At 37.2% G+C, this 16,179-nt stretch overlaps 2 protein-coding genes across 2 annotated transcripts; both read left to right on the top strand.

The window, feature by feature from the left end:
* The first annotated feature begins 6,949 nt into the window (after positions 1-6,949).
* On the top strand, positions 6,950-7,867 carry LOC142635069 (uncharacterized). Its single transcript, XM_075809283.1, has 2 exons — positions 6,950-7,047; positions 7,534-7,867. The coding sequence occupies exons 1-2, from the start codon at positions 6,950-6,952 to the stop codon at positions 7,865-7,867; spliced, it is 432 nt and encodes a 143-aa protein (XP_075665398.1).
* Positions 7,868-9,907: 2,040 nt separating this feature from the next.
* On the top strand, positions 9,908-11,727 carry LOC142635068 (uncharacterized). Its single transcript, XM_075809282.1, has 4 exons — positions 9,908-10,113; positions 10,374-10,797; positions 10,849-11,385; positions 11,500-11,727. The coding sequence occupies exons 1-4, from the start codon at positions 9,908-9,910 to the stop codon at positions 11,725-11,727; spliced, it is 1,395 nt and encodes a 464-aa protein (XP_075665397.1).
* The last annotated feature ends 4,452 nt before the right edge of the window (positions 11,728-16,179 follow it).

Below are 16,179 nucleotides of genomic sequence, written 5' to 3'. Positions count from 1 at the left end.
GAATTGAGCCACACTTATTAATGGAGAGACAAAACCCACACGTAAATGAGTAATAAAATTGTGGGGACCCGAGGACTGAGGAATAATAGAAATGCTGTGACAATCATTCGTTCTTCAAATGGAAGCACTTTAGGCCTGAGGAGTGGGTTGGCTCGAGAATAGGATGAGAAGAGACAAAATACTTCCTAGAAGTTTGAGTGGAGAGAATGGCATTGAGAAAGACAGTTAAGGTCGTTGAAAGAAGTTTCTTGTGAAAGCTCACCTACTGTCTCCGCATTAAATGACTGACAACAGCTTTATTAGTTGCATTGATGAGGAAATAACCCTTGAATAGTAGATTCACAACTAAGTAGCTCATTTTACCACCTTCAACAGAGATCTAATTGGACAAGTGTCCTAAGGAGGGCTTAGAGGATCGCAGATGGAGGGCTAGGATGCAAGAAGCTGAGGAGTATATAAAGGAAGGGAACTTCCAGATGAAGGGATCCGGAAAAAATGAGGAAAAAGAGATGAAAACAAGAACAGTGATAGAAAGAAAGAGAGAGAACAGTGTATATCGTAGCATAAGAACATTATCCTTGGGCGAGCTTGTAAAGAACCATCAATATACTTAATTTTAGCTTCGGTTCATTCCCTTCTTGTTTAAATCTTCGGACTAAGCTCAACTTGTTTTATCCACTCTCTCTTAACAAATGTCTATTAGTTTGGGCCTAGTGGGGTGGTACGAACTTCACTATTCTAAGTGGGTTTGGGCCGCTAAATTTCAAGTCCTTACAAAAATAATGGTTAAATAATTAAATTTATTATTTCTTAGAGTTTAAACTTTTGATACAAGTGATAGTTTATATTTTGATCTTCGCTATTCTCTTTTGGAATATATGTTTGTGTTAATTATTTCATTATTAAATTGTTATTATCATCATTATAATGATTATAATTATTTCATTATGCAGGCGAGTTTCATGCATCAATCTCCCACAAAGATACAGAAAACGTTAGGCAATGATTGAACAAAAAAAAAAACGTTAGGAAATTATGAATTCCAATAAAAAAAAAAAACCAAATTTTATAAGTCTTCCATCTTAGACAAGTTCTTTTGAAATACTTTTTCAAGTTTTTATGGTTTCTTCTTCTCCAATTACCTCTCTTAAAATTTTTTTTTTCAGTTAATGCAGCACTCAACTAGATTAGGGAAAAAGTCTTCTTTAGAATGTAAAAAATAATGGTTTTTTTAATTTTATTTTTTATTTTTGGTGTGTGTGTGTAGCCAAGCCCAGTTGTTAATTTTTCAATTTGTTTAAATGATGGTTGCTTTAGAATAAAAGCTTTCGTATATATATAAACTCTCATTTGGCTCATTCTCAAAAGAAAGCAATATGTTATGTGTACAAGAGTTTTTATTTACTTTTTGATAATTACAATATGTTACTAATTTTATAACTTGAATAATTTTCTCCCTAGAACCTTTATGCGTTTTGTGTAAAGGAATGTGTTAATTAAACTACTGGCTCTTGGCTTGACCATTATAAGCTGAATTGTAATTTCTTTTAAGTTTTATTATTGCTTCCCAAATCTGAAGATAAACTAAGGTTATACTGAAATTATTTTAAAAGATTTTGATTAATTGATTCTTAAAAGCAACTCCGTAAAAACAATTGTTCCACAAAACAGACAAGGCAGCAGACTACATTAATGCTTTTATTGAAATATTTTGTTAAAATAAGATGAGTTTTTTTTTTTTGGTTGAGAATACTAAGTATTTTAACACACACACTAGAGGATAGAAGAGATTAATTTGTTCCAATTCTAATGGCAAAAATGGGCAAATGCCCATTTCGCGCAAAAAAAAATGGACAAATGCCCCATTTTCCAAACTAATTAGGGAAATACCCCTCTTTTGAAACTCGATTTTCTCAAAATCGAGTTTTAAAAGGAAAAAAATTTATGGAGCCTTATAGTGGTGTTTTAAAGAGCCTATAGTGACGTTTTAAGGACCTATAGTAGCATTTTTAAACTCAATCTTCATGAAATCGAGTTACATGCAATTTTTTTCTTTTTTTTTTTACCAATAACTCGATTTCATGAAGATTGAGTTTAAAAACGCCACTATAGGTTCTTAAAACGTCACTATAGGCACCTTAAAAACGTCATTATAGGGCTTAATTCGATTTTGAGAAAATCAAGTTTTAAAAGAGGGACATTTCCCTAATTAGTTTGAAAAAGGGGGTAAAAACCCATTTTCCCCTAATTCTAATAGAAAGGATTAAAATATTTTGAGTTATTCAGTAAACTGAATAATCTTCCTCTTTCACATTGGCTCAAATTCCGGTTCATTCATTCTCATATGTTCTCCCAGCCTATTTCGAAACTTAATTTATCTTCCACTTTCTTTCTTATAACTATTAAAAATGTTCTTTTAAAATTTTTTTTCATCCTTGTAAAATGTCTCTCTCTCTATCTCTCTCTCAAACACACTAGTTGTGCTTAAGTACTTGGAAGGTCCATCTGAACTCTGAAGTACCAAACATTGCTAGCTAGGTAGGTATGGTAATTAATGTCACCGTACGTTGTGATCACTTGCAAGTCCATCCGTCACCTTGAACTTTTATATATAATTCATATTCAATTATTATTCCCATAACATTTTTGTGTTCGTATGGGTGTACCTTTCTCTCTATCCAATTAATTTTACATATATAGCTCTTCTCCGTCCTAATTATATATATAAATAAATAAGACATTCATCATTATCCGACTTGTCTTACCCAACTTTCTTGTTTTCCCTAAGTACTACCTATATATATATATATATATATATATATATATATATATATATTATATAGCACAGTGTTAATCGAATAAATATGTGGAAGTATAATTTTAAAAGCTATTAATTATTTTATATATAAAATTTAGATTTTGTTAAGATCTCATTAATTTACGCCTACAACCTACGTACAAATCTACAATACCATGTAAAGAAGTTATTATTGAAAATATAATGCCGTGATAAATTTAAGTTTCATGTAGTGGAACTGGAAGAGAAGAAAAAGACAACCTTAGGTTTGCTTTTGTCTAAAGATATATATTTGATTTATTGAAGATGTCCTTTTCTTTATTTTTCCAACATGTGACTATATATGTAAAGTATAGACCAAGTCGTGCAGATCATCGATTATTATTATTATTAATTTTTGAGAAAAAGATCATCGATTATATATCAGAAGAAATTATAATTGCGTGAAAGTTTATATATTTTTATTCTTTTTGGAACTATTGTTCCAAATTTTTTGTTTGGTTTATTTCCTCATCTCATAAAATTTTCCATACAAGATTTTTATTCAAATATTGAAAACCTATATGGACTTGTTTAAAATAACACTTCTATATATATTACATAGTTCTATTTGTTTTTTAAAGAAAGTTTTATATTTACAATTTATATGTTCAGTTTTTAACAAATTGTAATTCAAAAGGACAGTTTTTTCAAAAACATCATAATAGTCTTTCCTGAAATAGTTTTTTTCAGCTTAGGGAAAAGAAAATAATTGGAAACATTTTATTTGTAAGTTTTCTTTCTTCACTTTGAAAACATTTTCTAAGACCTATTTTCTGAGAATACAACCAAACATATATCTAACACTATTATTGGCAAGGGTGTTTAATACATTTGGTGATTCCTGGCTTGTGTACCATCTGAAATTCAGAGCAAGATAACTCACATGTAGAATAGTACCATGGGAGCAGTATGCATCTAACAGCATAATATATATTGGATTATGTATTGGGAAATTTATCAAACTGCTAGGGAATTTGATTTTTGACATGTAATCATGTACATATTATTGCGAAGTTGGTTAATCATTTTCTTCCATTCTCTTCAAGTTTCAACAAATTGCTAGATGCGAGATCAAGGTTTATCTTTTGTGTGCACGTGCACGCGCAATGTCTTCTAATTCCTCAAACTTTTGCATGTGCGCTCGCGCACACACATGTATATGTATATTTTTTTTTTCACACTTCCACCAACATACATGGTATCAAATTATCAAAATATCAAAATATAAGGTTCAAAGTTCAAACATGGGTGCTTCATTATTTGACAATGAAGAATCACACGTTAGGTGAGAATGGTCAGTCAAGGACCACATTGTAGTTCATATTCCAGATTCAAGATTTGGAATTTTAGGAATCCTTCATTTGATGGTTTGTGCAAAAGTAGACAGTTTTGTAGAAGTCCATATATCTATTCGCAGATGGTTGAGGAGACAATTTTTTGGGTTGCTGAAATTCTATCCTAAGGGAATAAGATATTTAAACAATTGTGTCCCGCAAACTCAATTGCCAACAAATTAAACTATCAAAGATTACATAAACTCTCAAGGGAGCTGAGTCACGTTGAGAATGCCATGGACCATTAGTTCGTAGTAAGACGGTTTTCCTTAGTGAGTGTAACAAACTTTTGGTGACTCTCAATGTAACTTGTACTAAAGCCTAAATCTAATTGTACGTACTTTGAGTTGGATTCTATTAGTATGAATGTTCGATCTTAATTTTAAGTTTCTGCTATTCATCTTAAGATGGTAATTTTGATTTGATTTCTTTACCAATATAATTAATAAACATAACGATTTATTATCACGAATGAATTAGGTTAGTTTTTATCTGTTCTTGTAATGTGCTTCATTTCTGCTTACGGGAAAACATAGTAGATAAAATGATTTTATCGATCCACCTAGTATTATGTTAATAAAGAGTTTTATCATAGTAAATTAGTGAATCTGGTATCAGTATCTTGGATTAATGTTAAAAAAATAAATGGTTAGATTACATATGCCTATTAATTAGTAAGAGAGTACTTTATAGTACAATTTTTTTTTACATGCACCATGCTAGTCTAATTTTAACCTTTAATCTATTAGTATAAAATATATATTAAATAGTGGGAAAATTCAGAGTTTTTTTTTGGGTGAGGAATTATTAATTAATTTTCTGAAACTGCAAAACTAGAAGAAGTAACCTAAATTTTTTTTCAATCCGATGTCAAATTACGTTATCTATTTAATTTATCACAAAAAAAAAAAAAGTGCTTTACCGTCAAAATTTAAACCAAATACAAAAGGGTAAAAAAAAGAAAAAAAAAGAAAAGAAGAAGAAGAGAGAATACAATTAATCAGTATTATCTTTAAATGTAACCAGCCGTGTTAACCCTTGGAAGGTCACACATTTCAATGGATGAGCAGAAATAGTAGTTTCTATTTCTATATATATTTACTACCTTCCATCTTAAGACTTTCTAAATCTGATGCCGACACAAGTTGCTTTTCGTTTGTCATTTTCCTTTCTCGTCGAGAAAAATAACCCTAGGAAGCACAAGCAAAGAGGCTTTTATGTGATCTTGAAAGATAGTTCTCACTCACCCATCACATGTCAAAGAATTACTTCCTAAGGCAACGTGAAAGATTTTAAAAGGGTGTTGAAGAAAGATCCTAGAGACACTTTCATCATTTTTTCTGGCTTGTATAATTGATGATTAGATATTGACTATAGTCTAACAGATTCCTAAGCTTATATACAACGATGTGATAGGTTTTTCAAAAGTGTGGAGACTTACCTAACATTTACAATGCCAAATTCAACTATATGTCACTTAAATCAACTAGTTGTCACACCATATATGTGAATGTGCATAATGTCCTCTTGTCGCACAAAGAGAGAAAATGTGTACCAGAGTATTAGTTATTCTAATTGGTAAAATCTCTTTTTACCAAATAAAAAATTTGAGATTCGAATATCACCTACATCAAAAATCTATTTGGTATCTTAATTTAATGATAAATGGCAACATTATAAATGGAGGTGACGTTATAAATTAAAATTCTATCATAAAGAGACTATCCATAATGAGGGAGGGTGTTTTAGGAATTTGATCAAATTATTGAAATGATTGCTAAATTTTGACATGGGACATAAAGCTAGGGTAAGAATTAACACAATATATTAGTGGATAATGGAAACCTAAATCAGGATTGGCTGTCTCTAGATGAAAGCCGTCCATATCATGCTTTTGACAACGTTAAAACTGAACTATGTTGTATTCTTCGAATAGAGTTCGATTAATAATCTTTTGGTGGCACTATAAACGTTTTCTACTAATCGGAGACATTGTATTGAGCCATCCCATCAAAAGAGTAATCAATCATAAATAAATAAATCATATACTATATGAAGAGGGTAAAAAGTAGTCAGTCGGACCCATTCAAACAAGCCTGCCAGAGGCGATGGTGCAAGAACAATGGGACTTCAAAACATATAAACATGATGATGGATTAAGGCACCGGATAGAGAGGTCACGACGGAGGGTACCCCGTAGCGGACGATTCCATGGTGGATGGAGGGTTCCATAGTGGACGGATGATTCTACAGTGGACAGACTCTAGGCAAATGGACACCAAATGGATGGACATTAAAGTCACGTGGCACCCCCATGGCTTGAGAAAACTCCAAAGAATCCCAAATGGAAATATCGTGCACCCTACGATTAATGGGATCCCTATATAGGAAGAATCCCGCAAAATACGTACATTTATTAGGATCTTCCCCACGAGGAAAAATCCTCTTGCCCAAGAAATGGGAGTCGGTTTTACACTACTATAAAAACCTCAAACCCTTTGAAAACAATGTACGCATAATTCACCTCAGCTCTAGCACTCTAGAGTTGTGAAAATTCTCTGACTTGACTTTCAGAGGGTATTTGGCCGGTACCACACCAGTACTCTTTGTAGGGTCTTCTTCTTCTCTTTGTGTTGTGCAAGTCTTGTCTAAGGCATGTGAGTGTCATGTAGCTTATTGACGATTTTCAACATCATCAGTTGGCGCCGTCTGTGGGAAATAGGTAGGCCATATTACTGCTTCCTAGACAAAAAGTTGCATGGTGCTTACTCGCTCAATGACAACTACCACCAATAACCAAGGAGACGAGCCACGTACCATGGCCCTTGAAAGACAGGTTCAGACTCTCATCGCGGCTGTTGAACGCCTCACCAAGTAAAACCATGACTTGGAAGAGCAGCTGGGCCATAGGGACGTCGAGCCCTAAAACCAAGAGGAGGAGTAGGAGGGTGACAGCCTTCAGCACGCTAACGGTAGGCAGAATATGGAAGGGCTCGAAGGTAGCAACGCTGTAAGTAGACCGACAGCCACAGATATTGCCCCACCTAATCTGGTCGCAGATATGCAGATGATGAGGGAAAAAATGGACTTGATGATGAACGCCCTCAAAGGATGGGTATCAAGCGATCTCGATGAACTGGTGCACTGAACGGATTCACCCTTCACTACACTCGTTACATCGTTCCCTTTCCTACTGAAGTTCTGTATGCTGTAAGTAGAAGCCTACGACGGGTCAAGGGATCCTTTGGACCACCTGGAAACATTCAAGACCCTAATGCACCTGCAAGGCATAGCTGACAAGATCATGTGCTGAGATTTTCCCACTACATTAAAAGGTCTTGCAAGAGTATGGTTTAGCAGGTTGACGTCAAACTCTATCAGTATCTTCAAGGAGTTGAGTGCCCAGTTTGCCTCGCACTTTATTAGGGGACACAGGTACAAGAAATCAACTGCAAGCTTGATGAATATTAAGCAACGGAAGGATAAGACACTAAGATCTTACATCACCCATTTCAACAAGGAGGCCTTCTCGATTGATGAAGCTGATGACAAAATACTAGTGGCTGCATTTACCAATGGGCTGCGGAAGGGAAAGTTTTTGTTTTCCTTATACAAGAATGACCCGAAAACCATGTCAGATGTACTTTACAAGGCTACTAAATACATGAACATAGAAGATGCATTGCTTGCCTAAAAAGAAAAGCTCAGGAAAAGAGAAAGACAAGAAGAAATGCAACAGGATAGGGGACGGAAGGCCATATGGACAGGAGACGGACGTGAGGATAGACGCTCTAAATGCCCCATTGGAAGATTCGTGAATTTCACCCCGCTGAACGTCCCTATCGATTAGGTACTGATGCAGATTAAGGACAAAGAATCCTTGATGTTTCCTGGCAAGTTGAAAGGTGATCCTAACAAAAGGTCCAGAGACAAGTACTGCTATTTCCATCGAGATTATGGCCACAATACGTTTGACTACTACGATTTGAAGCAGCAGATAAAAGCCGGGCCCCCAAACCAACCATAAGAGCAAGGCCCCCGGAGGAAAAACGATAGTCCTAAACCACCTATAGGAGACATAAGGATGATTGTAAAGGGCACTACAACTTCCTATTCGACTAGGAGGGCGTGCAAGACCTACCTCCGGATGGTTTAGAACATTCAACTGACAGGTTTGGCCCTGAAGATGACGCGTATCAATAAACTTGTAATCAGGTTCATAGAGGAGAACGCTTGACGTCTCCATCATCCACATGATGACGCGCTTGTAGTGAGCATACAGATTAGGGACTACAACACTCACAAGGTCCTGGTGGACAACGGGAGCTCCGTCGATATACTCTACTACCCAACCTTCTAGCAGATGAGGATTGGGAGAGAACAGATGATCCCAACTAACACATCGCTCGTCAGATTCGGAGGAACATGAGTGTACCCACTAAGCACAGTCACTTTAACCATAACCGTTGGCGATTATCCTCAACATATCACTAGGGATGTCACATTCTTGGTTATGGATTGTTCATCCGCTTATAATGCCATCATGGGCCGCCCTACCCTTAATTCGTGGAAGGCCGTAACCTCCACTTACCATGTGATGATTAAGTTCCCCATCGAATACGGGGTAGGAGAAGTATGGGGAGATCAAGTAGCGGTGCGTGAATGCTACATCGCCATGCTGGAGATGGACAACCATTTACCAACGAAGTGCATAGAAGAACAGTGAACAGTGGCAGAACCAGTAGAAGGGTTGGAAGAGGTACACCTTGATGACTCTAAGCTCGAGTGAACGACAAGAATAGGTACTCTTGCTAGCCTGCCAGTCCGTCAGGCCCTAATATCATTTCTAAGAGAGAACCAGGATGTCTTCGCCTAGAGCCACGAAGACATGCCCGGAATCGATCCTTTGATCATAGTCCACAAGCTAAACGTATTGCCCTCTTTCTCTTCCATCCACCGTATTTGCTCAAGAATGGGACCAGGCCAAAGCAGAGAAGGTTCACAAGTTATAGGAAGCAAAATTTATATGAGAAGTATACTACCTTGACTGCCTGGCCAATGTGGTGATGGTAAAAAAGGCCAAAGAGAAGTGGAGGATGTGCATAAATTTCATGGACTTGAACAGAGCATGCCCCAAGGACAGCTACCCACTTACTCGAATTGATATCTTGGTGGATTCAATGGCGAGACACCAGTTGCTGAGTTTCATGGATGCATTTTCTGGTTACAACCAGATCAAGCTAGATGAAGCTGACCAGGAGAAGACTTCTTTCGTCACAAGCCAAGGTTTCTTCTACTATAGAGTGATGTCGTTCGGCCTCAAGAACGCGGGCGCGACATATCAGAGGCTTATGAACAAGATGTTAGCACATCAGATTGGAAGAAATGTCCAAGTCTACGTTGATGACATGTTGGTAAAAAGTCAAAGGGAGGACGATCATTTGGACGATCTTAGAGAAACCTTCGACACCCTTCGCTCTTACAATATGAAGCTTAACCCGAGCAAGTGTGCGTTCGGGGTGACGACTGGAAAGTTCCTAGGGTTTATGGTGTCTTAGAGGGGTATCGAAGTTAACCCAAACAAGATTCAGGCCATAATAGAGATGGCACCTCCAAGGAACATGAAAGAAGTACAAAGCCTCAACGGCAAGGTAACTGCGCTGAATAGGTTCGAGTTAAGGGCAACAGATAAGTGTCTACCTTTTTCCGCACGTTGAAGAAGTCTTTTGAGTGGATGGCCAAGTGTCAACAAGCGTTTAAGGATCTAAAGGCCTACCTCTCTTCCCCACCATTGCAAAGTCCCTCCAAACTAGGTGAAGAACTGTTCCTCTACTTGGCCGTATCCCTAGCAGCTATTGGTGCGGCCTTGGTCAGAGAAGAAGACAAGGTACAGAAGCCCATGTACTACACCAGCCAGGCACTTCGTGGTGCAGAAGAAAGGTACCCACCGATGGAGAAACTCGCCTTCGCCTTCGCCTTGGTTACAGCAGCTCGGAAGCTCAAGCCATATTTCCAAGCCCACACGGTGCTCGTCTTGACTGACAAGCCCCTATAGAGTGCGATAAGCAACCCTGAAGCCATTGAACAAATGGCACTATGGGCATTAGAGCTGAGCGAATTCGATGTATAGTACCGCCCACGTATCGCCATAAAGGGGCAGGTGGTCGCTGACTTCATTATGAAGTTCACTACCATGGAAGGCTAGGGGCAGAAGAGTATCCTCGATGGAGCATCCATACAGATGGATCATCTAACAAGCAGGCTGGCGGAGTAGGTATTGTACTTTGCTCTCTGGAAAAGGACAAGATCGAATGCATGGTTCATTCCAACTTCCCTACGACCAATAATGAAGCGGAGTATGAAGCTCTAGTGGCAGGATTAGATCTTGCCAAAGCAGTAGGGGCGATGAGTGTGGTTATTCATTGCGACTCCCAGGTTGTCACAAACCAAGTGAATGGTGATTACGAATGTAAGAGTGAGAAGATGAAGAAGTACTTTGAGCAAGCAAAGAAAAGGATGGACGAATTGCATGCCAAGATTGTTCAAATCCCAAGAGGAGAAAACGAGCAAACCGACCGTCTCACCAAGGCCGCGTCAATGAAGCACATGATCACCCTTGACAAGGTATTTTCCTTTGTTCAGTTTTCACCATTAATAGATGCCATCAATGTGTAGGAGGTAGATACAGGAAGCAATTGGACCACACCGTTAGTCTCCTATTTGAAAGACGGCACATTACCAGACGATAAGGAAGCCACAAGGACGTTGAAGGTCCAAGCAGCACGATTTGTTCTAATAAAGGACATCTTGTACAAGAGAGGCTCTTGCTGTCCGTACTTGAGGTGTCTCAACACCGAAGAAGCAAATTACGTCATGAGAGAAGTCCACGAAAAAGTGTGCGGGAACCATTTAGGATCACGATCCTTAGTACACAAGCTGATTAGGGTAGGATACTATTGGCCCACCACGCAGAAGGATGCCCAGGTGTATGTCAAAACTTGCGACAAGTGTCAGAGGTTTGGCAACCTCATCAAGCAACCAACGGAGGAGCTTACCCCAATGACGGCCCCGTGGCCTTTCGCTCAATGGGGGTTGGATATCATGGGACCGTTCCCAACAGTAGTCAGGCAGCTGAAATTCCTAGTAGTCAATATAGACTACTTTACTAAATGGGTTGAGGCTGAAGCCCTGGTTACCATCACAGAGAAGAATGTATGCAGCTTTGTGTGGAAGAATATCATCTGCAAGTATAGTATACCTAGGGTACCGATCTCAGACAATGGAAAATAATTTGACGATGATTCGTTCCGAGTTTTTTGCGTACAGTTGGGAATCAAGAATCACTACTCATCTTTTGCCCACCCACAAGCCAATGGACAGGTCAAGGTGATGAACTGGTCCTTGCTCAAAATTATCAAGACTCAGCACGAGAGGGCAAAGGAGATATGGCCGGAGGAATTTCCAAGCGTCTTATGGGCTTATAGTACAACAATAAGGACACCTACAGGGGAAACTCTATTTCGACTGGCATACTGGAGCGAGGTAGTCATCTAGGGTTGGAAACTATGATGGCAATAAGAATGATGAAGCAATGTGCCTTCAACTTGACTTAGTGGACGAGGTTAGGGTGACGGATGAGTAGAGGCTAGCACAGTACCAAGATCTTATGGTGAAGCATTACAACTCCAAAGTCAGAAACATGGACTTCCAAGCTGGAGATTTTGTCTTGAGGAAGGTGACAGGCGCGACAAGAGACCCTGGCTAAGGAAAGCTAGTACCTAATTGGGAAGGACCCTATAGGATCACATTAGGGCAAAGGAGAGGAACTTACCACCTGGAGACATTGGATGGGAAAAAATTGCACCACCCCTAGAACACGGAGCACCTGAAGAAGTACTACTAGTAGACATCATCAGCATGGACAACGATACTCCTCATTTCCAGTTTATTGCTTTTTAATTAAATTTTTATTATCTACAGTTTTCTTTTAAGCCCGAAGGGCAGTTTTTCTCTATTGTTATTTTTCAAAGAACAATTTATATACACATATCTATCATACAATAAGAGGAGTTATTCAGAAATGCCGTGTATGCTATCTACATTTCTACATAATCATTATTAAGTCCACAAAGTGGACGGTTTCATCCTAAAAGGATGACTTATATTCAATAGGTCCACAAAGTGGACGAGTGCATTCTAAAGGGATGACAAATATTTAAGTTCACAAAGTGGACAGATTCATCCTAAAGAAATGATTTGCATTTAAGTCCATAAAGTGGATGAGTTCATCTTACAGAGATGACTTATATTCAATAAGTCCACAAAGTGGACGAGTTCATCCTAAATGGATGACTTATATTTAAACCCACCAAGTGGACGGGTTCACCCTAAAGGGATGACTCGTATTTAAGTCCACAAAGTGGACGGGTTCATCCTAAAGGAATGACTTATATTTAGACCATAATATGGACGGGTCCATCCTAAAAGGATGATTTATATTTGTTTAATCCATGAAATGGAAAGGTTCATCCCAAGAGTTGATCTGCAGATATTAGGTCCAAAATAGATGAATACATTGCAAATATATACTGTAAAACATATAATCAAAATGTTATAAAGACCCATATAGGAAGATGTCTACATGAAAAGCCTAGAGAGCAATAGGCAATGGTTAAATTAACATAGATATTGTTCTTCAAAATATCTTTACATTTGAATAAGAAAAAATAAATAAGAATAAAAAGAAAAAACTACAGCTGGGTGACGAGGGTCTCCTCCTCCCTCTCCTCAACCATCTAAACAACCTCGGGTTGACGGGTACAATCCTTGACAGATTTTTCCTTATCAGCTTTTAGAGCCTCCTTTTCACTTTAAAGGTCAGGGTTGGAGTCATCACCAAAAAGCTCGTCTGTTCCTTCAGTGCCGACAGGGCGGGCTGGAGTCTGGCCTTCAGTGTCTATAGTGATGTAAGAAAGGTCCAAGTCCAGGAAGGAGGCCTTGACCTGACGGAGGTAATCATCAAAACCGTTAGCAAATGAGGTGCCCAGTTCACTCAGAAGAGCGTTGTAATCACGACACTCTTGTATAGCGTCCACCTTTGCCTAACGGAGACAATCCTTAACGTCCTTGTGTTGGTTAAATACATGTTTGTATCGCATACAAACCATACACAATGGAAAATTAACAGATCTACTTCATTCAAAATTGTTAAAATGTACTATGTAAATTTTAGAATTCAAGAACAAGAGAGCATACATTGGTAGGGTGATATTCAAAAAAAAATATTAGAAGCACTTGAGAACACTTTTAATCTTTGTTCCAATTCCACTTTACGCCCAAGAAGTGTAGTCTCTCAATTAGTTTTCAAAAAGAGAATAAGAGAGTGTCTCACACTCACATACATGCCATTTTACAAGGATGTCACACACACATAAAATTCTATATGTTTCTCCCTTTGTATTCAACTGATTATCTAATTGGGCTAGCCTTTTGGGCATTTTCAATTGGGCTTTAGTCTGTGGCTTGGAGTGGGACCAAAATGGACTAATAAGATACTAGCTCCAATGGACTTTGGGTTTTTCTGTCAACTTTTGACAAGTCTAAAGTTACTATTAACTATATTTAATACCACTATATAAATATAGTTGCACTCTAGGCCTTATTTATAAATTATATCTCAAGACTTTATTATACATGCAACTTCTTCATAAAATATTCGTAGTAATGCAAAGTCATGAATGTAGATTGCTACTTTGTAAATTACTACATCTTAATCCTTGAGTACCTAGTTTAATCCTATATGTTATTGATCATATATTTATGAAATCCAATTTCATATATATACACACACACACACACTTTAGTAACTCCTTACTATAATGGTTTGGCCTAACACTCTGAATAACCAAATCCATTAAACTTATCTCAAGAGAATATTTTGTATTTCCGTTAAGAGACTATGAATTTCATCTTGAGAATATATGTTCCATCGACACTAAATGTGACTGCCCAAAATACTGAGGTTTTGATTGTGTCTTTAGATCTCACTCTTGATATATCAAAGCAACTTACAATTCATGATCAAGTCCATTATTCTCTCAAGATTAAGAGTTCATGTAAATAGAAGTAGTGAGATTTATTATTCATTTGATAGCCGTTAGGAGAATAATAAATCTCACAACGGTCTAGTTCAATATGTCTTATCTTTTAAAACATATCAACATACCAAATAGAAGTCTCTACTTTCATGATCAAGACAAATTACTTTAGTTGATATGTTATAGTCTTTGCAGATGAAATGCCTAATTTCATCACTGACTACGAAATATAATTCTGAGTTTACAAAGAACTTGTGATTTATGTCTTCTATAACTTTTCACATAAATCACATACTATGCATTTCATGGACTATATGATAATGTCCAATATTTATGTTACCATTAATTTAGATTATAATAAAACAACTTTATTAGTTACAATATTAAGTGATACATAATATCATACATAGCATCATACAATAGGATTTAAGGGCACACATCCTAACAATCTCTCACTTTCCTTAAAGACTATTGTGCACTAATCCTACTCCCATTCCATCCAAGTGTGACTCAAAAGTCTTTTGGGGCAAGGCTTTGGTAAAGGGATCCACTAGATTACTTACACTATCAATCTTTGTTACTACTACATCTCTTCTAGCAACAATGTCTCGAATAATGTAGTACTTTCTCTCAATGTGCTTTCCTTTCTTATGATTCCTTGGATCTTTAGATTGTGCAACTACTCCACTATTGTCATAAAACAATGTGATGGGAACTTGGTCCATTCTCACAACACCAAGATCAGAAAGGAATTTCTTGAGCCAAACAGCTTCTTTTGTCGCTTTGCAAGCAGCAACATATTCAACTTCCATGGTGGAGTCCACAATACAAGATTGCTTAACGCTCCTCTAACTTATGGCTCCACCTTCCAAGGAGAACACATAACCTGAAGTGGACTTTCTGAAATCAAGATCTGATTGAAAATCTGAATCTGTATAACCAATGGGAATCAAATCCTCACTATGGTAAACAAGCATATAATTTCTCGTTCTTCGCAGATACTTAAGAATATGCTTTATAGCTTAACAACTTTTTGGTCTTGGATTTGATTGATATCGGCTAATCATGCCAACTGAATAACAGATATCCAGCCTAGTACATAGCATGACATACATGAGACTTCCAACTGCAGAAGTATAAGAAATTTGTCTCATCATATTTTCTTCCTCAAGAGTCTTAGGCCTTTGGTCATCAGACAGAGGAACTCCATGTCTGAAAGAAAGTAATCCTTTCTTGGAGTTTTGCATGCTAAACCATTCTAGAACCTTATCTATATATCTAGCTTGTGATAAACGTAACATCTTATTCTTGCGATCTCGCCAAAGCTTGATCCCTAGAATAAAGTTAGCTTCACCCAAGTCCTTCATATAATATTGACTTGACAACCAAACCTTTACCGATGACATTACCCCAACATCATTTCCAATGAATAGAATATCATCAACATAAAGCATTAGGAACATTGCTACTTTGTCTCGATGTCTTTTGTACACACATGATTCATTAAGATTTTGTTCAAAACCAAATGACTTGATTGCTTGATAAAATCTGATGTTCTATGACCTAGATGCTTGCTTATGTCCATAAATGGACATTTTCAACTTGCATACCATATGCTCTTGGTTCTTTGCTATGAAACCTTCCGGTTGCATCATATAGATTGCTTCTTCATGATTGCCATTTAGAAATGCAGTCTTGACATCTATTTTACCAAATCTCATAATCATAACGAGTAGCAATGGATAAGAGAATTTTGATAGATTTAAGCATGGCTACTGGCAAAAAAGTTTCATCATAATCAATACCTTCTTTCGCCACTAGTCTTACTTTAAATGTTTCAACTTTTCCATCTATCTCTCTCTTCCTTTTGTAAACCCATTTGCAACTAACAAGTTTAATACCATTAGGC

This window comes from Castanea sativa, chromosome 5 (assembly GCF_040712315.1).
Source record: "Castanea sativa cultivar Marrone di Chiusa Pesio chromosome 5, ASM4071231v1".
In the NCBI taxonomy this organism is placed as follows: domain Eukaryota; kingdom Viridiplantae; phylum Streptophyta; class Magnoliopsida; order Fagales; family Fagaceae; genus Castanea; species Castanea sativa.
The sequence above is the reverse complement of the archived record's forward strand: the minus strand, read 5'-3'. Positions and strand labels throughout refer to the sequence as shown.

Bases quoted from the DNA above. Each gene is read 5' to 3' on its own strand.
- LOC142635069 (XM_075809283.1), top strand. From the start codon at position 6,950: ATGACAACTACCACCAATAACCAAGGAGACGAGCCACGTACCATGGCC. The intron at 7,048-7,533 runs GTAAAACCATGA...ATGGTTTAGCAG, and splicing joins GCTGTTGAACGCCTCACCAA to GTTGACGTCAAACTCTATCA.
- LOC142635068 (XM_075809282.1), top strand. From the start codon at position 9,908: ATGGCCAAGTGTCAACAAGCGTTTAAGGATCTAAAGGCCTACCTCTCT. The intron at 10,114-10,373 runs GTACCCACCGAT...CTACCATGGAAG, and splicing joins CTTCGTGGTGCAGAAGAAAG to GCTAGGGGCAGAAGAGTATC. The intron at 10,798-10,848 runs GTATTTTCCTTT...ATCAATGTGTAG, and splicing joins ACATGATCACCCTTGACAAG to GAGGTAGATACAGGAAGCAA.